The sequence below is a fragment of the Heloderma suspectum genome, chromosome 4 (genome assembly GCF_057233095.1).
Source record: "Heloderma suspectum isolate Gila_16-S chromosome 4, 16-S_ref, whole genome shotgun sequence".
Classification (NCBI taxonomy): domain Eukaryota; kingdom Metazoa; phylum Chordata; class Lepidosauria; order Squamata; family Helodermatidae; genus Heloderma; species Heloderma suspectum.
The window spans coordinates 63,752,495-63,776,905 of NC_139461.1; the positions used below are offsets into that span (position 1 = coordinate 63,752,495).

The following is a 24,411-nucleotide window of genomic DNA, read 5'->3' on the forward strand; positions in this document are numbered from 1 at the left end:
TTTCTACAGCTCTGACCTTTTGATATAAGTGGAATTAAATATTACTTTCTTTGTTATATCTATGTGAGTATGACTATTCCACAGCTACAAAAGCTTTACTTAAGCTATCACATGGTCCATCATGTGGAGGAAATAACAGAATGATACAACTTCAGAAGGGCCTGAAATTTGGAAAAGTAGAAGAGAAACATAATTTGGCTCTTTGTACAGTATGCAGTTCAGTAAAGTTAGACTTTTGATATATAACACAAGCAGCAAGATCAAATTTGTCAAGTGTTCACAAGCTTATTAGCCCATGCTACTGTATCACAGATGTTGTGGTAAAACAACCTGCAGTTATGTGGTGTGTACAAAAACCGCTCTGAAATGTTTGCAGTTGACTAGAGCAATTTTGAAGCCCATTCATTACAGCAGGGTGAAGTGGGCATATTAAACATCAGGTAAAAGAGTCCAGGAATGTAGGAAGCTGCTTTATACTGAGTCAGACATTAATTTATCTAGCCTAGGGATGTCCATTGCTCTGAAATCTGGTTCTTTTTTGGCTCGACAGAGTTCCACGGTGTACATGACTGGCTTTGCGTCTGCAGGCTGAGCTGCGAGCTGTTCCTCAAACTCTGGGAACTGTTTTGTGCATTTTTGGAAGGTTCTACAATATGTGGAAATGTCTGAGCAATTTGTGCAAATTATGGCCACATTTGTGCAAATTACACACAAATTCTAAAAAGTTGGGCAAATTGCTCAAAGATTTGTGCAAATTACAGAACCGTCCAAAAATGTACAAAATTCCCAGAAAATCCACAAACTGGCCCAAATTACTGCAGATCAAGTCAGGCACTGCAAGGGGAACTGAAACAAAGTCCAGGGGGCTGAGCCTAGGAAACCTCATCAAACTCCACCACCCAAATGGATTTCTCCAACATCCCTAATCTAGCCTAGTGTTGTCTACTCTGAATGGCAGCTGCTCTCCAAGGTCCCCAGCAGAGATCTGTCCCATTCCTGCTACCCAAGATCTCTTAAGTGCCAGAGACTGAAGCTGGGGCCTTCTGCAGGCATATCATGTATTTTACCACTGAGCTTCTTCAGAAGAATGGCAACTTCGTGTGCATGGGCCTGATTCTCATCCTAATTTTACATTTTGACCATTAAGGAAGTTTAGAGGTTTGTAAACTATCTGTCCAATTTTACATCAGCTTGGAGTCTCCAAAGACAGTATGAGGACCTATAGGGATTTATAATGTAGAGATTGTAGTTTCCTGCTGAACTGAACAATGTTTCATTATAAAAAGTGACATATAATTGTAGATTTCCAAAGGGTTCAAGGGTCCAATACCCACTTCGCTTTTGTTGCACTACAACACACAACATATTTATTCCTCCTGGTGCTTGTTAGGGCCCAAAGGTGATGCAGAAGATGGTGTGGTATTCACTACAAGATCTGCACTACAAAACCAATATGGTGCATCAGATGGCAGGTTTGTTTTGAAGGGAAAGGATATGGTGCAAATGAGAGCTAAGGGTTCAATCCTGCAAAATCTTTGAGAAGACAGGAGTCAGGACGGAAGCATTTGAGATAAAAGGAGTGAGTGATGCATTCACCTGAAATGGTATGTCACTGTATTTTCCCATGGGAAACGGAATTGCAATAGAATGTGTAGAGGAGAATTCTCATTGCTAGGCTAGACTCTGGAAAAACACAGCAAGTATAAAATGAGATATGGCAGCACTTCTGAGATCAACTGGCCTAACAATATGTGCACATGTGTTTAGATTCCCTTCATTGTCACCTTAAGGAATCTGCGGAATTGTAGGGTGAGCTTGGGCTAAATTGAGTGCAGTGTCGGGTGGAGAAAATAGGTAATGTGGCTAAAGAAACCTCACGCAACATTATACCTTTTTCACTCTGAGCATACCTGGCTAAGCACTAATGTGTGTCCTGGGAGCAGAGGAAGCTTTTCATATGGATGTGTCCAAAAATGGTCAGTTTTTCAGCACTGAGGATGACATTACCAATGGGGCCATCAGATAGTTGAGGGGTGGGCAGAAGGTAGATCTCCAGATATTTGGGACCAACTCCCAGAAGCCCCTTCCAGCATGGCCAATGGTCAGGAATGCTGGGAGTTGAAATCCAAAAAATCTGGGGATCTACTTTCTGTCCATCCCAGAAATCCTCTCTGCAAGTGTAAGTCTAGAAATGTAATTGTATGTTTTTAATGGTTGAAGGAGAGAATGTAGGTGCACTAAAGAGCCGGGGGAGCAGGGCGGGGAGAGACAAGAAGGGGCTCACTAATTAAGATGCTTGCCATATTTATGTAGGACATATCTGAGGTAGAATTGCATTGTTTCTGAAGAAAAATTTGACCACTGGTATTGACCAACAAATGTCTCTCCAGTTTTTGTGTGCATGGAAGTGTGTATATTATACTTGCATTTGGTTTAAATGAATTCAACTTTCAGATTAAGTGTGTATAGACTTCTGTAAATTAAGATTAAATTTTAGGATTTTTTTCTTTTCCCCCATTTTTTTTCTTCAGGTGCAATCAGATAATTTTTTCAGAACACCCTTAATTTTTTTCAAAATCCCCATAATTTTAAGCACATGGCCTGAAATACTACTTTAAAACTTCTTGATGTAAACTTGCATTTAGGATTTAGAAGTGGGTCAGTTATATATTACAAAAGGCACTCTAGAATAAAGTACATTTCCTAAGTATGTTGGTATATTTTCTTCTCCTTCTCCTTCATTATTTTAACTTATATATTAAGTTTTATTTATTTAAAAGTATTTTTAGATAAATACTTTAAATACTTTAAAGATAAAGCCCTCCCAAGGTAAAAGAAAGTAACCCTCCCATGATAAAACAAACCATTCAAAACAATATAATTCAGTTAAAACAATGAATACAAAGTAGCAGCCCCCAAATTAAGAAAAGGCCATCGAAAACAGTTCGCTGTATTGTTGTTCTGAAGTAGTCTACCAAGGTTAAGAGTAATTTCTTGCTTCCTTTTGATTAAGAACATAAGAAGAGCCATGCTGGATCAGACCAAGAGTCCATCTAGTCCAGCATTCTGTTCACACAGTGGCCAACCAGCTGTCGACCAGGAACCCACAAGCAGGGCATGAGCACAACAGCACCCTCCCACCCATATTCCCCAGCAACTGGTATACATGGGCTCACTGTCTCTGGTACTGGAGGTGGCATATAGCCATCAAGACTAATAGCCATTGATAGCCTTTTCCTCCAGGAATTCGTCTAACCCACTTTTAAAGCCATCCAAACTGGTGGCCATCACTACTTCCTGTGGTAGCAAATTCCATAGTTTAACTACTACTACTATTATTATTATTAGATTAGATTAATTAGCTGCTCATCTAGCTGGCTACCCAGCCGCTCTAGGCAGCGTACACTACAAATAACATGAAATACAACAACTTTACATAATCAACTGAACAAAAAAAATTGCTCTAAAAAAAAAAAACCCTAGCCCACCCCAAATGCCGACCTGAACAGCCAGGTTTTCAAAGCCTGGCAGAAGCTCATCAAAGATGGGGCATGGCAGAGGTCACTTGGGAGGGAATTTCGCAGAGTGGGGGCCACCACACCTCACCCTAGTCCTCACCAGCTTAGCTGTCCTGGCTGATGAGACAAACAGAAGGCCTTCCGAGGCCGATCTCATTCAGCAGCGTCCCTGGTGTTGTTGGAGGCGCTTCTTAAGATAGACTAGGCCGGAACCATATAGGGTTTTAAAGGCCTATGCCAATACCTTGAATTGGGCCCAGAAAACAACTGGTAACCTGTGCAATGCCTTCAGCACTGGAGTGATGTGGTCTTGCGAATGGCTGCCTTTAATCAGGCGTTCTGCACCAGTCGCAACTTCCAAACTGTCTTCAAGGGTAATCCCACATAGAGCGCATTTCAGTAGTCTAGGCAAGAGGAGACCAGGACATGAACTACTATTGGGAACAGATGGTTAGGGAGGTAGGGGCACAGCCGCTGTATCAGATGGAGTTGGTACAGCGCCGCCCAGCTCACGGCTGACACCTGAGCCTCCATGGACAGCTGGGAGTCTAAAATGATCCCCAGACTGCAGACCTGGCCCTTCAGGGGCAGCTGAACCCTATTGAACACCAGGTCAACCTCCCCCAACCTCCCCTTGTCTCCCACCAAAAGTACTTCAGTTTTGTTAGGGTTCAGTTTCAACTTAGTCCTTTCCATCCAGCCACTCACTGACTCCAGACACTTGGACAGGGTTGCTTACAGCCAACCTTCGCGAGGATTTAAATGAGAGGTAGAGTTGTGTGTCATCCACATACTGGTGACCCTGCACCCCAAGCCTCCTGATGATAGCCCCCAGTGGCTTTAACATAGATGTTAAATAACAATGGGGAGAGAATAGAACCCTGTGGCACCCCGCAAGTGAGCAGCCAAGGGTCTGACGTCTCCTCCCCCAGAGCTACCCTCTGGTACCTGCCAGAGAGGAAGGAACAGAACCACCATAATATGGTGTCCCCTACACCCAACCCCTTCAGACGGTCCAGGAGGATACCATGGTTGACTATATCAAAAGCCTTTGAGAGATGGAGGAGAACAAGGAAGGAGCATTCCGCCGGCTTGATCATATCACTCTGGTGCTGAAGGAGTTGCACTAGCTACCAGTTATTTTCCGGGCCAAATTCAAGGTGTTGGTTTTGACCTTTAAAACCCTATATGGTTCTGGCCCAGCCTATCTCAAGGAGCACCTCCAGCAACACCAGACAGGCCGCTCAACAAGATCAGCCTCGGATGGCCTTCTCTCTGTCCCATCAGCCAGGACAGCTAGGCTGGTGAGGATGAGGGAGAGGGCCTTCTCTGTGGTGGTTCCCACTCTGTGGAACTCCCTCCCTAGGGAACTCCGCCATGCCCCCTCTTTAATGAGCTTCCTCCATGCATTGAAAACATGTTTGTTCAGGCAGGCATTTGGGGTGGGTCAGGGTAATTTTAGATGATGTTTTAACGTGTAATTTTACTGTTTCAGAGACCATCTCAAGCACCTCGTCCAGGGAGTCTGTCATGCAGCAGCGTGGACGGTACATGAGCATAATCCCCAGACTGCCCTTCAGGGCCAACCTCTAGTACATGCAATCAGTAACCCTGGTCTCCCAGAGAGGGAATCTGGTGAGGACCAAGGACTCCCAGTAGATAACAGCCACTCTCCCTCCTTGACCCCCAGCCCTTGGCTGCTGCACATATGAAAATCCAGCTGGGCAAATGGCCGCAAGAGTGGGAACAGCGGCCTCATCTATCCAGGTCTCCGTAATACATGCCAGGTCCGCACCCACATCCAGGATCATGTCATGGATGAGAGATGTTTTATGGGCAATGGACCTGGCATTACACAGCAGCAGACGAAGGCCAGAGGATGGAGTCACGCATCCCCCAGCCATCCTTTGGCTCTGGGCAGGCCCAGAACAAGAGACAGATACTACACATCTCTCCTCTGTTCCCCTTACCCAGCATGGCCTGCCCCTAGTGCTCCACCAGCATCTGCCACCCAGCCTCGGTATGTTCTGGCCCCCAGAACTCCCTCCACTGCCTCCGCTAGGTGGACACATGCCTCCTGTGCCTCCACATATCAGGTGGGTACCCCACCCCTAAAATCACAAAACACAACCCCAAAGCCCACCAACAGTTTTTAAAAGCTACAACCCAGGTCCTCTGCTCCCTTGTGGCTCCACTGAGTGGTTCATCCAAGTTATAAGCCTTTCAGGGTTGACCGAAGGCTGTGTGTTCTTTCAAGCAGGGAGGGGTGCATAATTCCCCACACCATTTATAATTTTGTAGACCTCTATCATGTCTCCCCTTACCCTCCTTTTTTCCAAGCTAAACAATCCCGGCTGTTGTAATCTTCTCTCATAGGGGAGATGCTCCAGCCGTTGATCATTTTAGTTGCCATTTTCTGCACTTTTTCCAGCTCTACAATATCTTTTTTTAGGTGTGGAGACCAGAACGGGACACAGTATTCCAAATGTGGTCACACCACAGATTTGTATAGGGCAGTATGATATTGGCAGTTTTATTCTCAATCCCTTTTCCAATTATGGAGTTTTCTAACATGGAGTTTGCCTTTTTTACAGCAGCTGCACACCGGGTTGACATCTTCATTGAGCTGTCCACCACAACTCCAAGATCTCTTTCCTGGTCGGTCACCGCTAGCTCAGATCCCATCAGGCTATACTTGAAGTTGGGATTTTTTGCCCCAACGCACATCATTTTACACTTGCTTACACTGAACCACATTTGCCATTTAGATGCCCATTCTCTTCTCTTTGGAGACCTTCTTTTGGAGCTCTTCACAATCCCTTTTTGTTTTAACCACCCTAAATAATTTGGTGTCATCTTCAAACTTGGCCACTTCACTGCGTACTCCTAATTCCAGATCATTTATGAACAGGTTGAAAAGCATTGGTCCTAATGCAGATCCCTGTGGGATCCCACTGTTCCCTCCATTGGGAGAATGTACCATTTATTCCTACTCTCTGCTTTCTGTTCTTGAACCAGTTACTGATCCACAAGAGGACCTGTCCTCTGATTCCATGACTGCTACATTTTTTGAGGAGTCTTTGGTGAGGGACTTTGTTTGTTTATTTATTTATTTATTTATTTATTGCATTTATACCCCGCCTTTCTCCCTCTCGCAAGGAACTCAAGGCGGCTTACATTATCCTCCTCCTCACCGTTGTATCCTCACAACAACAACCCTGTGAGGTAGGTTGGGCTGAGAGTCTGTGACTGGCCCAAAGTCACCCAGTGAGCTTCCATGGCCAAGTGGGGACTAGAACCCGGATCTCCCGGCTCCCAGTCCGTCACTCTCACCACTACACTACACTGGCTCTCACTGTTTACTTGGACTTCCAAAAGGCTTTTGACAATGTCTACTGGATCACCCCTGTCTACATGTTTATTGATACTCTCAAAGAACTCTAAAAGGTTCTTTGATTCGGAATTGCTTGTATTCATTTACTTTCATATAACTCGAATGAGCCAAGTATATATATTTTTTCTTAAGGCAGGTATAAATGCAATGGTGTCAGTTGAGATTGTATTTTTTTTTTATATTGGCATGTCTTTTTAATCAAATTTAAACTCCTACCATGGCAATGTATTTTTAAACTGGCCCAGTTGTTTTATGTCCATTCATGCTGCTGTTTGAATGATTCAATTAATATACTGTATTTTTGTGGTTTTAATCTAGAAGCTGGCTTAGGAGCCAAAGGGAAGGATAGAATTTTTCTAAAATAAGTTTTTAAAATAAGTTTTTCCCCATACTCTCTGGATTTTAAGCCAGCAAATTTACTTCAGCTGTCCTGTTCTGATCAGTTTCTGTACTTGTCTCCCATGTAGAGGTATTTGAGTTGACAAGGGAAGGACAATAATTATGCTGCAAGCTTATGTGAAAAGATTCTACCTTCAATGAAAGGTAGATCAGCTGTAGAGGCACAAAGCTGAGAATTGTAGCTCAGTGATAGAGCACATCGTTTAGTGGTAGAGCCCATGCTTTGCATGGAGAAGGTCCCAGGTTCAATTCCCAGCATCTCCAGGTAGGAATGGTAAGTTTCCTTCCTGAAACCCTGGGGAGCTACTGTCAGTCTGGAACAACAGTACTGGGCTAGATGGACCAACAGTCTGACTAAGGCAGTTTCCTATGTTCCTATCCACTGGTGAGAAGAAAGGTTGTGTTGAATTCCTTGGGCAGCCAGAAGCATTACATATATCAGAGAGGTATAGGTCAACAGTACCTAATTGCTGCATTGCCCATTAGTAATTGGCACACACACACACGCATGTGTCTGTGTGTGTGTAGGTGAACTGAAATGCACAGGACAGTCAATCACGAATGGGCAATGCCGCAATTAGGCACTATTGATCTACTGTGTACCTCTCTGATATATGTAATGCTTCTGGTTGCCCAAGGGATTCAACACAGCCACACACACGTGTGTGTGTGTGTGCATGTGCGTGTGCGTGTGTGAAGAGATGACCAATGGAGGCACTGTTAACATCAAATATTTCACATCAGCAAAAGCTAATTTTGAATCATTTTCTCCAAGATGGTTAGCATGAATTGACTGCAGGGAGTGGAGCAGGGAGGGTTGATTTTCTTAAAAGGTGACGTGGTAGTCTGAAGGTTTATTCCACTAGTCAGGTCTATGTTCTCAGTTGGAGGAAGGCAGTTCTCATTGCTGATTTAGTTATGGAATTTTTATGGAGCTTCATTTGCCAGAGCAAGCAATGAGAGAATTGAGGATGCATAGGTCTCTGTGATGTGGTGAACTTATATTAATTTTAACCTATTGTGGTCTGGTGGTTAGACTGTTGGACTAGGGCTGGACAAGCCTGGGTTCAAAGCCTTACTCAGCCATGATTTTTGCTGGGTGATAATGGCGCAGTCACTTTCCTTCAACCTCACCAATTGTCCAGGGTTGTTTTGAGAATAAGATGGAGGGAAACACTGTATAGCATCTTGAGCTTCTTAGAGGAAAGGTGCGATCTAAATAACAATAAATAAACCAATGAAAATCTTCTTTATTTTCTTCCCTGGCTCTATCATTCTTTATTTTTTCTCTTGGAGCTTTATTGGGCACCCTCTCTCTTTGTCCTGAACATTTGTGGGGAACTTTGCTCTGTCCTGTTGTTGACCGAGACCTAAGTGGAAACATCTTTGCACACTGATTGCTAGTTGTGATCAAGTTGGTCTGGCAATGCCATTTGTTCACTGATGAGCCTTGAAAGGGATTTTTCCCCTTGTACCCAAAACTGGCTCTAGGACCTACTGATTTCCACCCCGTTTTTTCATGGAGGTGTGGGTCCACTTTGGACAGATAAATCCTAGCTTTACTCTCACATAATGAATACGTAATTTGTGTTTGGCATCGTGTATTAATTTTTTGTCAATTATGTAACCAATAGCTGGTTTTGTTTTAATAATGCAGGTCTCTCAGTGCTTCGCTCTGAAATCGATCCTTTTCACATTGGCTTATTCCCCTGTTCCAAACCACTTGTCTTTTATTTTCTCTGTGTTGTGTCCCTTTTCATGGAAGCTTGGAATTATTTTACTCTGATGCCTTTTTCCTTTTCCAGTACCTCTTATAAAATTTATTGTCAGTATCTCAATCTCACTTTAAACTAAAGGAATTGTATATCTTACCAATGTAATGGAGTTTCAGTATATTTTTGTTAGATGGCTCCAGTTGTAATTAATGCATCTAGACTTTGGCAACAGATATTAAAAGGAGAGGTATTCTATCTTATACGGAAAACAACAAAGAATCTTTTGGCACCTTAAAGACTAACAATTATTATGGAATAAGTGTTCATGGACTGTAATCCACTTTATCAGATGCATGAGGTGTTTACTCAGAGTCTCAGGTACATATATAGTACAAATGGGGTGGGAGTGGGGAATTGTAAACAATGAGGTCCGGTAAATTCAATTATAATGCGTAATTTTACTGGATAAGGTGCAAGACAGCTTAGGAAATACTATGAAACTGATTTCAAACTGATTCAAAAATAGTTTCCAAATAATAATCTCAGTTCATTGCAAATGTTATTCAGTGAGAGAACTGGGTGCATACTTTTTGATGTGTTCTATCTTCTTTCATTTCTAAAATGTTAGTATGGTAATAGTATTAATAAGAATCTCTACTTCATAAAATTTGTTCAATATTTGCAAATAACAATAATAAACTATAAGTATGAAATAGCCTCATGTGCTCTTGTATAATGAGTATTTGCAATTACATATTGAATTTTCCCTATTTGAAAACGATATGTCCACCCCTTTTCTGAATAATGCAAAATCAAATAATTACGATTTTCCTGTTTTGATATATACAGTAGTAGTATTGGAACAGTGCAGTCACATAATTATCCTGCAGATATTAAGCAGACAAAGTTGTAAATAATACAGTACAGGAGAAAGAGGTACTTATTAGCATATCATTAGACCACTTTTGTCCCCAGAGCAAAACCCATTTTTCATCACTTACTAGAAGTGTCTTGCCTTATAATTATATGTATATAAAATTGACAAAGGCACAACATTTGACTGCTATACTGGGTATCTTGCTCATATTGCCAAGAAGACACAGTCAGAATATTTATGTTGCTCCTTCTCAGAGCAGCAAGGCATTTAGGGCATTGTTATTGCTCATTATTATTTGACTATTGTTTTCAATTAATAATTTATGGAGAGAAATTTAATGACAGTAGCATGAGAGCTTTTCTTCCAAAAATGTACTGGGTTTAAATGCTGTGGGTGTTGAGGCTACAATTTACTTACTTACATCATGTGTATATAACAATGTCCTCTGGGTAGTTAACAGTAAAAATTAAAACCCATTAAAACAATCAATAAAAAATTCTAAAAATCAGAAGAACCACAGTACAATACTAAATCAATTAATTAAAATTAGCAACAGCAAAACATTAAAACAGCAGAGCTAAATCCTAACAATCTTAACGTTATCTTAACATTATGTTAAAATGCCTGGAAAAATAAAAAAAGGTTTCACCTGATGCTGAAAAAACCATAATGTAGGTGCCAGGTAAGTCCCAATGGCAAGGGTGTTCCACAGTCAGGGCACCACCACCAAAAAGGCTCTATCTTTAGTAGCCACTCACCTTACCTCATTTGGTGGGGGTACCCTGAGAAGAACCTCTGAAGAAGATCTAAGGGGCCAGGTAGGAACAATGGACAATAATTGTCATGCTGCAGTCATATGATTAAACACAAGTATACTGAACCAGTTAATTGTAGAACTCTCAGTGAAAGGAAGCAGCATATGGAGACTTTACAGTGCTCATAACTTGTCATAACCTGACTGGACACTGGAGGAACTTGATCAAATAAAATAACTAGTACCCGGAGTTGACTCATTGAAGAAACAAGTGTCAGCTGCTAGACTAATCAGCTTAAAATCATTTGATAACTTGCTTAAAAGGAAGCTGAGTCAGTGCTACACAGATTTTCTTCCCTTACGATTTTATAAAATGAATTGGGAGTGCTCCTTCATACATAACAGCAGCGCTGGAGCTGTTTATCTATGGCTTCAATCCATACTGTTGCTATAACATTTAAAAACCTGGCACCCACATGGCCAGGGCCAGGGTCCTTTCCACCCAATCATTTTGAAGCTTGGGCAATGATTGTGTGGGGAGTGCAGACCTTCATGATTGTCCCTCCCACATGATGCCAGGTCTTTAAATGTTATGGCAACAGAGTAGGATGAAGATGTGGATATAAGTGCCTTCTACACAGCTGCTGTATGAAGGCCATCTGGTTTGGCGGCACAATCCATTTCAAAATGCTGCTGGTTCAGGATTTCTGTGAAATTTATTAGATACATTGTTCTTTTTCGTCCTGTGTAATGTTTAAATTATAATTAATTGCAAAGTGTTGATAAAGACAAGTATGCTAGTATATAAGCTCACATATTGAAGTCCCAGTTCTCATGTTAACCTATACCTGCTATAGACCCTGTTAGAATTGGGTGTATTGAAAAGATTTTTTTTAAAGATTCACCATTAATTCTTCAAAACAAGTCACAATTAAAAGCTTTATTATTTGCTGAGAGGGTCCAAATGAGTGGACCCTCTGCAAGATCAAACTAAATTGAAGAAATTTGTCCAAATTAAAATGGAAACATGCATGAAGAATATACTAAATGAACATGTATGCTCCTGTAATAATACTTTTTTATTATCTTAAGCTTGCAGGCCAGACTTTTAATTATGACCCCTTTTTATATCAAGGAAAACCATGTATTTGGAATTAAAAACCTATTTCTTTAACTACTCAAGTTAAAGGCTGTGGTTTGATACATTCCAGGCTACAACTTTTATAAAAACCAGAGAACACTTCTAATAACACTTTTCTAATTTAATGGTTCAATGCACAGTCAGTAAAGATTTAAATAATTCAGAAAGAAAGCCTATTCTCTTCTTTTATTGGAAGTTTGAGTCAGGCAAATTCTTTGACATTTAATAGGTTTTAACCCTTTTAATAACTTCTTATAATGAAATTTATTGGAGGTTGTTTTAAATAAAGGGTTATTATATTAGAGTGAATAGCAGTCAGTGGGGTTTTTTTATGATTAGTTTTGAGACCTTGGCCCTGTGTGACACAGAGGTTATTAACACATCAAGTAGAAGAGAATGTTAATATTCACAAAATGAAGTGTGTACCAAGAAATGTTACGCCAGTACATTTGTGTCATTACATGATCATGCTCTAAAAATCTGCTGTTAACATTTGAGTATTTAATTGTTTTAAAGGAGCTTAAGGTCACTTACAAGAACTGATATGATGGAAGACAACTTAAGATGGCTTCCTTCATGATAGCGCTACCCAAGGTTAATAGGAGAAAACAATAATTAAATTTCAGTTTTTATTTTATCACTCTAAAATTGATTTTAACTCTTATGATTCCAATTACTTAACATTAGCTACTCACTGAATGAAAGATTCATATAGAATTATACTTTGATTCTAGCCCTAAGTAGAAGACAAATGTATTTAAATTGCATTATATTGTAAAACAGAGATTCCTGTGTACATTCATTATTACTGAAACTTTTCTTGGTAGTAATTACTCAGTCCTTTAAAATGCAATCATTTTTTAAAGTTTAAATATATGAACCGTTCCTGCATTGTGCTGTGTTTTGCATATGTTGTGTGATGCACACATTTAATAGTCTTATTATAATCACTTTCTGCTTTCATTCGTTTGAATGATTCTATTGTAATCACTCTCAATTCCAATAACAAGTGGCCAGATTTTCAGTCATTACTATTATGAGTCAAATGCACAGGAAGGTTTGTGATCATCCTTCAAAATAGTGTGGCCTTGGTAGAAGGGAAACAATAATTTGGAAAAATATTTGAAACTTAGGAGTGAAGGCACGGTATTCTTAGATCAATTGGGCTGCGTTGGAAGCGACTTTGCCGCATTCATTCCAAATGAACATATTCCTTTCCAGAGTCAAGCTCTTGCAAGGAGGTGGGAACCACACCTAGCTCTGCAAGTTTTAAGCAGGAGCTTGCTGTGTTCAGTGCTGAACTACTAGCTCCCCCATATCACTAAGAACTGCTTCCTGCCATCACCCATCCTTTGAACTGATCTGCATTTTTAATTAGTTTCCTTCCTTAAAAAGTTAATAGGAGATAAACAAATGTATAATTGAATGTTTATGTAGACTTAAAATGTGTTAAAGGCGGATAGGCCACCTAAAGCATGTGTGGGAGGGTTTGACTAATGACTGAGCCAGTGTTTGATTCACTGATATTCATGTCTTTCATTTCAGTTGCGAAACTGGACTCACATGGCAGCTGAAGAATTTGCTGTGAGCTCTGTTTTTATATTACATCTGTCTTCTCCTTTGGCCATAGCATTGAAGTTAATTTTAGTCTCTCTTAAGATGGATATCCCAAGTATGTAAACATTGGCCCTGATCCAATAAAAATTCGTCATTACTAATACCTATTGAAACCAATGCTTTAGTGGGTCTTAATGAAAACTAAATTTAGCTGGGTTAGATTCCCTGGCTTGGCTCCAAGGGTGCCTTGAGCAAACAGAAAGGTATTTCAACTCGTTCCAGGTGCATTCCCAATTTCCACTGATTTTTCCCTTCCACTACAATCCCATACTACATCCTACTCTGTTGTAGATGGTTCAGAAGACCAACTGTGCTTACACTGTCATGCTGATATTACTGAAGCCGTAGTTAACCATAAATTCATACTTATCTGAAAGTGTCCCTCGTGTAAGCTCCATATTATTACATACCACTTTCCTCCTTATTCAATCAGTTTAACCAACTGGAACAATTGGTTGGGGAAGGGCTGCAGCCACACATTTAACTCCAGCAATGTATTAAATTACATTGACCACCTATCTATCATTGTCAGTTAGGACTCAAAAATCCTCGAGAGCTGTTGCTAGTCAGTGTAGACAGTACTGAGCTAGATGGACCAATGGTCTAATTCAGTATAAAGCAGCTTCCAGTGTTACAGCTGCTTCATATGTTTAATGTAAATTAAGGCATTCTATCTTATGGCCGCAACTTGAAAGAAAATGCTGTCATGGAGAGTTTCTGCCAGTGTGCATTTCCTTCATGCCTTGATCACTTCTCAGCAGTGGCAGGATACACCCACCAACAAACCACTTCACCAGCTCCCACTGATGGCTATCTCACATGTGAGAGGATATTTATAAGAATAACTATGAATTTCCCATAAAAAATTATGTAGAGTCATCCTTAGGCCCAGTGCAGGCATAACACTGAGGGCATGATCTGGTCTTGCACACTTCCTTCCTCTGCATTCCTTATGCATGTGAATTCCCTGTTCCATCTCCAAATGAATTATAGCTCAGTGTCCCATTTATTTTATTATTTATTTATTTAAAACATTTGTATCCTGCCCTATATCATTACGATCTCAGGGTGGCATACAGATAGAATCAATTTAAACAGTATAAAACAATAAATAATTAAAACCACTAAAAGCCTATTAAACCATTAAACAAGCTAATACCAATTTAAAAATCTAAAACAATAAAACAGTTAAAACTGTGTACAACTTTAGGGAGTTCAATTAGCCTTCAAAAGCTTTGGTGAAAAGCCATGTTTTAACTTGGCACTGAAATGAAACCAACGTCTGCACCAATCGGGCCTACAAGGGGAGGGCATTCCACAATGGGGGTGCCACAGCAGAGCATTTGCATCAGTTCTAGCCATGGCTAGTTTTTAAAGCAGGGTTTTGGAAACCAGCTTTCTTGCCCTGGAAATACCATGTAACTTTAAAAGCTTGGCTGTGTATATTTGCACACTCTTGACAGTACCATCGTGTAACTACAGGAAATACGAGATGGTGGTGTTAGTTTATAGATTACTATCAGTTAGCTATGTTAACAAAATTTAACTCTAGTTTGCCTTTGCAACCTCATTTTAATATGAAAATGCTATGTGATATGTATTATTGGCATGTATCGCAAAGGTCCTGTAAATAGGTATCAGGAAAAACATTTTGTTGAGTAATTGTACCATATAAGCTCTAGTCACACTTAACTCCAGCAATGCATTTGAGTAGCCTTGAGGAGAAGACTCTCCAGTGTTCAGGGTCAAATGATAACAGGCAGGGCTAAATGGAAGGGCTTCAGAGATGCCTCACTTCTCCTTGTTTCTTGCTGCATCTGGCACATTTCCAGGCCTTTCCTGCTAACACCACAGAAAGCAGCAGCTGGTGACTAACATTAGCAAATAAGGCCTCAGGGCTGCCCATATTTGAGTTCTTTATTCACCAACTGCTATTCAGTGAAACAGCTGGATCAGAAGCGATACAGCCAAGAAGTAGTTAGAGTTTTATGTGTACAACTGTTCAGATATAGATTGTCTGCTAGAGGCAGAGATAATGATAGCTTTCAAGGCTAATATGTTTGACTAGGATAGAGCTGGTGTTTGAAAGGAGAGATTAAAGAGCCAGTAACAATCTTGAAATGTTTTTCAAGATTCAAATGTAAGCCATCAGTTGACAGTATGCATTGATTTTTTTCCCACCTCTCTCCATCCTACCTCCTCCCCCACCCCATGTATCGATTCTACATACGCCATAAGTGTTGTTATACAAACTTGTAGAAGGCCTGTTAAAAGTGATAACTCATAGTGCAAGGTTCCACTTCAAAATGCCATCGTGAAAAATAAATCCGTATATAAAATAGTGCACATTCCAGGCTTTCTAAATACACCTATTGGCATGAATGTGACTCAGTCCATGTAAGTGCCAATAAATAAATAAAACCTGATCCCCATCGCTTTTGATAACCTGTTGACGAATCCTAGGTTTTTGAAGAAAAATATGACAAAAATACAGTAAGTGGTCTTTTTTAGCTGACCTATAGTCAGTCGTTTTATAATGATCTGTATCAGAAATGCAAGCGTGTCTGTCTCTGTCCTAGTTTAGACATAATGGTTTCCCACTATAAGGCCAAGCCACAGCAAGCCTCAGGCTCACATGCTCACCTTTCCCCTTTTCGTGTGTGTGAGTGTGCGCGCGTGTGCATGTGCATGTGTGCGCACCAAAAGGATAAGATTGAAAGCTTCTGCTTTTTATTTTGAACTGTCCTCAATTATCCATGACATCCAAACCTGGGGAACTGTAGTGTGTTAAAGCTCTGGTTATCAAATCAAGCCCTCCCATTAGGCAGAGTGAGGCAGCTGCCTCAGGCAGCAGTTTTTTGATGTCATGAAGAGGCAACAAATAGTAATTAATGTATTAGTATTGTATTTTCATTGCCAGAGAGAGAGAGAGCGGTGCTTGTGGGATTTTCTCCTGTGCACCTTGATATGGAAGAAGGGAGCCATTTGCTGCTCTGACCCCAGGCAGCAAAATGCCTTGGTCCAGTTTTGAAGGGTATTAAGGACAAGACAGGATCAAACTGTGGTTTCAGCTCTGCCTGGTTCTCAAGCCATGGCTTAAACAAACCACAGTTACCCAAATTCACACATCATGGTGAACTGAGGTAAGTTTAAAATCAAAAGCAGATGTTTTCAGTTTCCTCCTCTAGCCATGGAAAAGAAGAAAGGAAGGGAAAGAGCGTCAACTCAAAGCTTGCCACGGCTCATTCTCATAAAAATATGGTTTACCATTATACCTGAGTGGGCCTCTGTGTTCATAACCAGAAATGTAAAATTTCTGGTAATAATGAAAACGAAAAAAGCAATATTTTCTTTCTTATTAAATTAACGTTACTTCTTTTTGAACATAAAATATACCGTTCCATATTGGGCACACTCACAGATCGTACTCCTTCATCAATATCTGAAGCTATTTTGGATTCTATAACACTTGAAAGTACATTTACAACATCAAGTCCTCACTTCTTGTTTGTAATATAGTCAAACAGAGCAGCAATACTGACATTGCTTACATCACTACCGTTGAGTCTTGGATATAAGAGGTCTCCTACAGTATGAATCAGCTATGTAGCAATATTCTTTTAAAACGTGACTTTAAAAGTATTTAACTCGTCATTCTGAAATATGAGGTATTTCATGTTTTATTTGAATCCCCACTGCCCCTGTCCAGTTTTTCCATTTCAGGCCTTAGAAAAATTGTAAAAAAAAATACTTCACCCACCCAGCCACATTTTTCTGGGTCTCAACAACTTTATTTATGATGGATAGGTGCTTTAAAAAGGCTAATTAATCTTTTTAACAAGATTGTTAAAAGGACTGTGAAGGAAAGGACAAGAACAGAGTATAAAATAAGCATGGTTATAAAATCCTCCAAACTTTCTGCCACCGTTCCTTTTTAACACTTTGATACTTGGATCTAGGGAACTTCCTGCCACAAGGGTGTCTCAGAACCAAACTACATGTTATGCTAATCGCCCAGCATATAGCTGAGGGTTAGCTTTTTCTTTTCTGTAAGTGCGCACAGCCCCAACTTGGATCAGGTCCACCATGCAATCAACTGAATTATTTACATATGGTAATAAGGTGCCACTTTTCAAATAATAGGCTGAGATCATTTTCCAGAGGAGCAGCCATGTAAAAATTTGTTACTCTTTAAGGTGCCACAAGACTCTTTGTAGGTTGAGATCATTTAACTGTACTTAAGCCAAATATGCTTGGTTACCATTCCTAATAAGAGAGCCTTCCCTACTAGTACGTATCTTTTCCCTTAGATTAGATTTCCCTAAAATGTCCACCCAAGCCAATTTCAGTTCTTCCTTTTGCCTTTGGCTTCTGGGATGATTCTGTTTCAGGGACCACTTGTAAAATCTCCTGTCATCCGGCCTCTGCCTGAATCTTTCTAGGGCTGGGCTCTGCTGCCTGCTTGGCCTTCACCACAGCCTCATAGCCCGGCTTCCTGCTCTCCACAGTCACTAGCTTCGGATTCCAGGTCTCCCTCTAGAAGAGCTCCCTCAGATTCCCTTTCTTTATTCATAGTTCTGATCTTTGCTCCATTCAGCCACCAATGGTTAACCCTCCTTAACTGTCTCTCAAAAACCTCTAACTGCCCTTTTTTCAAATCTCCTGTCCTATCATGTTCCTTATGGAACTTCCAACTGTCCATCACCTTTGTTGACCCACCTGACCTATCCAAACAAAGGTAACTTCTCCCCCGAGACATTTTCAAACTTATCTTGAAGCCTCCCTTCATACATAACCAAGGACTGTTTTAGTCCCAATACACAGTAGCAAAGCCAGGTTTCTGGTCTACTCAGATTATAACATCACAGAGGTCACTCGAAGTATATGAACATTACAAAACAAACAGTAAAAATACAGTGTTTCTTCACATTCACCATGACATCATCTTAGCTTCATATTGGTGAATAATTGGTGTGTCAGTAAATTGTGTCAACGTCCACTAGCTCTGAGGAGTATGCTGTTCATGATCAGGATTCTGTTGCCTCTTTCATTTGAAAACCCAGGCAAGACAACAAGTGTCAGTATTTGAGCCCCCTCTTTGTATTTAGTCTGCATATTATAAATTTGAGGACTGTAGAATGATATTATGGCATATCCGTGCACTGTATATTTGTCTTCTGAAGAAATAAAGCTCTCCAGTGCTTTCTCACCTTTGATCTTAACAAAGTTTAGATTCATCACTTGAATTACAAAAATAAAATAAAATCAGGACTCATTAAAGCCAAACGAAGTGGGCCAAATAACACAAATCTCACAACTTTGTTCAGCTCAGAGCTTCAGTCTTTCACATTCATTTTTGGTGATTTCAGTAAATTAGCTGTGTAGTCATGTAATCACCACGCTTTCTCCACATGGGAAAAATACAGCAGCTCCTCAGGCAGTTCTAGGTATATTAGAACTATAGCTCCAGCTACTGAAGGCCTTATTTGAAACTACATGGATTTGGAGAGCATTAAATTTTAGATATATATATTCACAGCTCATAATATTTCTGCTTCTGATTAAGGCATGTTACATGAAGGGGATGTTCCTCGTTGAAGTCAAAAACATTTGCAAATCCCAAATCAGACAATTGTATTTATTTAATGGATTTTAAACCATCTTTCAGGATAACTTATCCTCACTACAGTGGTATAATAATGAGATATGATCATTTTGTAATTTTTCTCCTTTTAGATGCAAGAATTACGGAATACGGAAGGAGCTCAGTATAGTTCCCATCCCCAGATAGCTGCCATGAGGCCAAGGCTTCAGGCTGGAGATATGAGGCAGCCGGGAATGATGCAGCATGGTCAGCTGACTACCATTAACCAGTCACAACTAAGTGCTCAGCTTGGTTTGAATATGGGTGGAAACAACGTTCCCCACAATTCTCCATCTCCTCCCGGAAGCAAGTCTGCAACTCCTTCACCGTCCAGTTCAGTTCATGAAGATGAAGGGGATGATACTTCTAAGGTATGACTAAAATTATACTCTGTGTGTGTGGTCGCTAACTGCAACTAGCAGGATAAAGTAGTGGCAGCAATTCTATGGTAAATGTTTCCTTCCACGGTATGATATTTATAAATTACTGCCAGTTTTTATATTTCTGGAAGATAAAAAATCTTGCATAACTTAGCCATGATATTAGAGTTCCTCTATATTTATGAAAGTGGGCTTAATGTCCTTCCCGAACTATACCCCACCTCAACTGCACAAATATAGTCAAGCACAAATATACGTAATTTAAATAATATCTATTATCTTCCTGTCCTGTATCCCTAGGACATTCGGCTCTTGCCAATTTTTATATGATCCTTAACATATGGAATTAGCAGATGAACCTTAACCATATGTATATCCCATTAACATCAATAGGGCCAAATGAATATGTTTGAGGATCAGATCCATTAAATAAAATTGGCCTGTGGCTTAGAATATTAAATATGTAATTCAACCAGAAGTTGAGAATATGACTTTTTAAGGTATGTCAATTCTTTTCATACCAGAAGCTGCAAAGTAACCATGTATGTAAGAAAATACATTTCACTGCACTCTGAATAAATTTTGCCTTAAAAGGGAAATATTCATAGAATAAACATTCCATGGAAATCACTTTTACTTGCATATTTTATACCTTTGAACGTTTTGTCAGTATTACATGGGACAATAATTTGCATGTGAAATGCATAAACATAATCCAGAGACAGAACACACTGAGCAGGATCAGAGATGTTGAATGGAGGGCACAGTAAGTAAAATATGGAAGAAGTCGTATTGGTACCCAATATCAAGTAATAATGTTGGCCACATATTGTATATCCAAGTAGTAAAGAGAGCACACCCACTAGTGGTGCCCATAAAGAATTCCTGTAGTTCGACACTAGTAATACCAGCTTAACTAAAGTTGTTAAAACTAACCCCAAACAAGAATTTTTCGTAGTATTTTAAGGGAAATACCAACGTTCAGACTTTGAGTATGAGATGGAAAGGAGTGTCACACATAGGACACACATTGAGAATGCTTCTCTGTGCTTTCTTGCCATAGGGGTTTTTAATGAATGGATGATACAGTTAAGGGGCTGCTTTTGGTTTCCAAGGAACATAAGGGCGAAGGACTTCCTCAGCAGTGGTGCCAACCTTATGGAATGCCCTGCCCAAGGTGGCCTGTTTGGTCCCTTTACCTTCAAACACAAATAGGATAAAGTAGGGCCTAAGCTGTTGAAGAATTTCACAGCTCTCCCCATCTTTCCCACAATTGCTGTGAGGAAGGAAGGAAGAGTACTTGAACAATTCAGCACCTCCAGCACTCACTACCAAGACTAGTTTCGCACACCCCATTTTACCTTCAGGCCAGGTAATGGCCTCTACATAAACTTCATACAGTTTCTGTAGAAGTTAGTATGTTCTATTCAACCCTGGGATCTGACCATGCTCTTGGGCATTGCTTTGCTTTCTGTTCTTGTGCTAGTTGAGAAAGAATAGGAGTTGGACTTACTCTGACATTCCCTTCTGTTCAGTAAGAAAAGCAAGTAAACCCACCATATATGCCCTGTATGTACTTGCATTATTTTGGGAAAGGTGTACATAATGTGGTGTAGTGGTTAGAGTGTTGGACTGGACTCGGGAGATCCAGGTTCTAAGACTCACTCAGCCATGAAGCTCACTGGGTGACTTTAGGCCAGTCACTGACTCTCTGCCTGACCTACCTCACAGGGTTGTTGTGAGTATATATTGGAGAGAAGGAGGACCATGTAAGCTACCTTGGGTTCCTTGCAAGAGGAAAAAAGATGGGATATAGATATAAATTTATATATATATATATTTAAAAGTCACATATGTGTAGACCTCCCACTAGTGGCACATGTTAATCAATGACTCTGATTATTTCCTCCTATCTTCTTCATTTTCTCATTCTCCCACAGGTTTTAGCACATTACATTAATACTTTTTCTCATGATGCTCAGATATCTAGGTCTGGATACCAAACTGCACAGAGGGCTGGATCGCATGATCACAAGCTATGGTGGCTTATACAGTAACCCTACAACAGCCAAAACAATTTGAGGGTTGTTTAACCGCCCAGCAAACCATGCTGCCTGAGTAAGACATGGTAAGACATGGCCAGGCAGTGATTAGACAAATTATGTTCAACACATAGCAAGCCAATTTGGCTTGTTTAAGCCACAGGGGCTTGTGATCATGTGAACCGGGTCAATGAGTCCTTACAGTTGCATTTTACAGAATACTGGTTGGCTATAATGAGACATGATCCCCTGGAAATGAGATTTCTTTAAGATTTCTTTAGCCTTAGTTTTTGTAAGTGATGGATCCAACTTTAGAACTTAGCAGTAACTAAGGCTTAGCAATAATACAATTCTGTGTATCTTTAATATAATTTAATGTAGGTTTCCCATTTTCCACACGCTTATTTTGACCACTTAAGGATTCTGAATGAGTACTGCCTTACATAACAATTCATTCTGTTGGTTCATTAAACATGTATATTCTGGTATTGCTATTTATAATTGTGACATGTTAGATGCATTATATGTTCACAAATATGTATTCCTAACTAGATGGATGACGGTTTGTTTCATGGTTGTTTGAGTTTCACTTATGAAAGGATTTCATGGAATTTAGGGAACAGAGAGTAATGAAAGGACTGTAAACAGCAAATGTTAACTAACTGAAACATGATAACTAAAGCACTGCTGCAGCCTATTCTGTTTAAGTGGCAGAGAGAGGCTTTGCCATTTTTACTTTATATGGTAAGTTATAAGTAGAATTTTATGTTGTTTGTTCAGTCTATTATGCAGATGGTACTTGATTAAAATCTATTTTAAACTATGGTGATTACTGCGAGATAGTGTGAATGAAACAGCTCCCCTACTCCCATTAAGTGCCTTGGAACTATTGCAGTTTATTTTAAATATGCTTATAGGCGTTTCTTAACTTCTCAAGGGACATTGAGATATCAACAATGTGCCTTATTTGATAGTCTTAAATCCTCTACTATATATCCTTGTGATCTATTATTTGTGTAACATGGTTAATACACACATTTTTAAAATGAGAGACTATTGCTTTCTTGTGATAAATAAGTTAAATACATCACTATAATTAAGCAATAAGGCCTGACAGGAGGTGGATTACCATGAGCTAACTACACCTCTAGGGATTTTGAAGCACAAGTCTATGCTTAGCAGAATAAGTATGAGGATTTTTTTAATTATTTCCCATCTGTCTCTGTTTTGGTGGTTAGCAGCAAAGTCTGCATAACTGCTAGATGGTTGTAAGAGTAAGGCAGAAGAACATCATCCCCTTTATTTTCAAGGTTATTAGTTGTGAAATTCTTTTCAATTTCCATATTTTAAAAAATGAACAGAGTGTCCCTACTGAATACTCATTGTGTAGTATGGTGGATGAACAACTCAGAGCATTTAGGTTCCTTCAGGGATGTTCAATTTACCAAATAATAGTTCTCTCCTTAACCTTTTGTGAATGTTAAAATTGCTCACAGGGCTAAGCAATGAGTTTTAATTGTTACCCAAGTATGTAAAGAGTTTATCCAGAAGACTTAAAGAACTCAGATGTTTCCCTTAGTGCTATATTTATGCTGCCCTGATCCTGTAGTATTAGCACAATAGCACACAGGTTAATAAGAAAGGGGTGTGACTTTGCTTTAGAAGCACACCTCTCCACAAGTGAAATAGGGGCATGAGTGGGGCAAAGTCCTACAAGATGTGCATTCCAGTGCTGAAAAAAGAAAGGACACATACTTAACAATTATTATTATTATTATTATTATTATTATTATTTATTGCATTTATATCCCGCCTTTTTTCCTCTTACAAGGAACCCAAGGCAGCTTATATTAGTCTCCTCCTCTCCATTTTCACAACAACAACCCTGTGAAGTAGGTTGGGCTGAGAGTCTGTGACTGGCCCAAAGTCACCCAGTGAGCCTCCATGGCAGAGTGGGGACTAGAACCCGGATCTCCCGGCTCCCAGTCCAACACTCTCACCACTACACCACACTGGCTCTCAATTAACAATTTTAAAGGTTGCCCAACATGTGGGAAGAGGGTATAGAGGGTAAAATATATATATTTTATTGTGTGCTGTTTGGTTTTAATTTTTGTGAACCGCCCAGAGAGCTTTGGCTATTGGGCGGTATAGAAATTAAATAAATAAATAAATAATAGCCTGATGGCCTGATGGCTGGAACACTCCAGCGATTTAGTACAGCATGACTGTACTTACAATCCAGAGATGTTCACAAAAATATTTAAAGGTCATAAAATGGTACCGGTATAGTATTTGCTACTCTCATCAATACTGATGCTTGACAGAAGATGCCCATAAGATTCGTGTGACCACATTCCACATAGCAGTTGCAAGAGGAACAGATGCACCACCTGGGTAGGAATTTCATTATTCCAGTGATAAAATATTGCAGAATATCCATCACAACAGAAGTTCCAATTTCAGGGAAGAAGTCTAGATCTTCTACAGTACTAGAGTGACAACTGCATGTTTTAACATGCTAGAAATTGCTGTCTTGGAAAGCCCTAAAGAACTCTTGTTCCTGTTGGTCTAGGAACAAATGTTAGCAGAAAACTTTAGTCGCTTGAATGAATGTGAAGCCCCTTTGAATAAGGTCTACATTTGGTATAGGTGACTATATTTAGATGCTAAGCCCATCACTGCACATAATGTGACTTTATATATAGTTACAGATGATAGACTTCATATATATAGATTATTTTACTACATCTTCTTCAGTGTAACAAAACATGACTGTTTGAATTCAGGACTTCTAGTACTGCTACAGTTTGGGCTGCAGCACTTTTTTCCATTAATCAGACAAATTACTCAAAGTCCTTCCATTAATTTCAAAGATGCCCTTGATAAATTGGGTGCAGTTTTAGAAGGAAAAGATTCTTTCTCTTTCT

At 39.8% G+C, this 24,411-nt stretch overlaps 1 protein-coding gene across 7 annotated transcripts in view; it reads left to right on the forward strand.

The window, feature by feature from the left end:
• TOX (thymocyte selection associated high mobility group box) overlaps nt 1-24,411 on the forward strand; it is a 284,989-nt gene that overhangs the window by 197,239 nt on the left and 63,339 nt on the right. For 4 of the 7 annotated variants that reach the window (XM_084849470.1, XM_084849476.1, XM_084849475.1 and 1 more), the window contains one exon: nt 19,152-19,430. In XM_084849470.1, the coding sequence (XP_084705596.1) occupies nt 19,152-19,430 (279 nt within the window). Of the gene's footprint in view, nt 1-13,343; nt 13,383-19,151; nt 19,431-24,411 lie in introns of all 7 variants that reach the window. The other 3 variants (XM_084849469.1, XM_084849474.1, XM_084849471.1) reach the window with 1 other exon arrangement.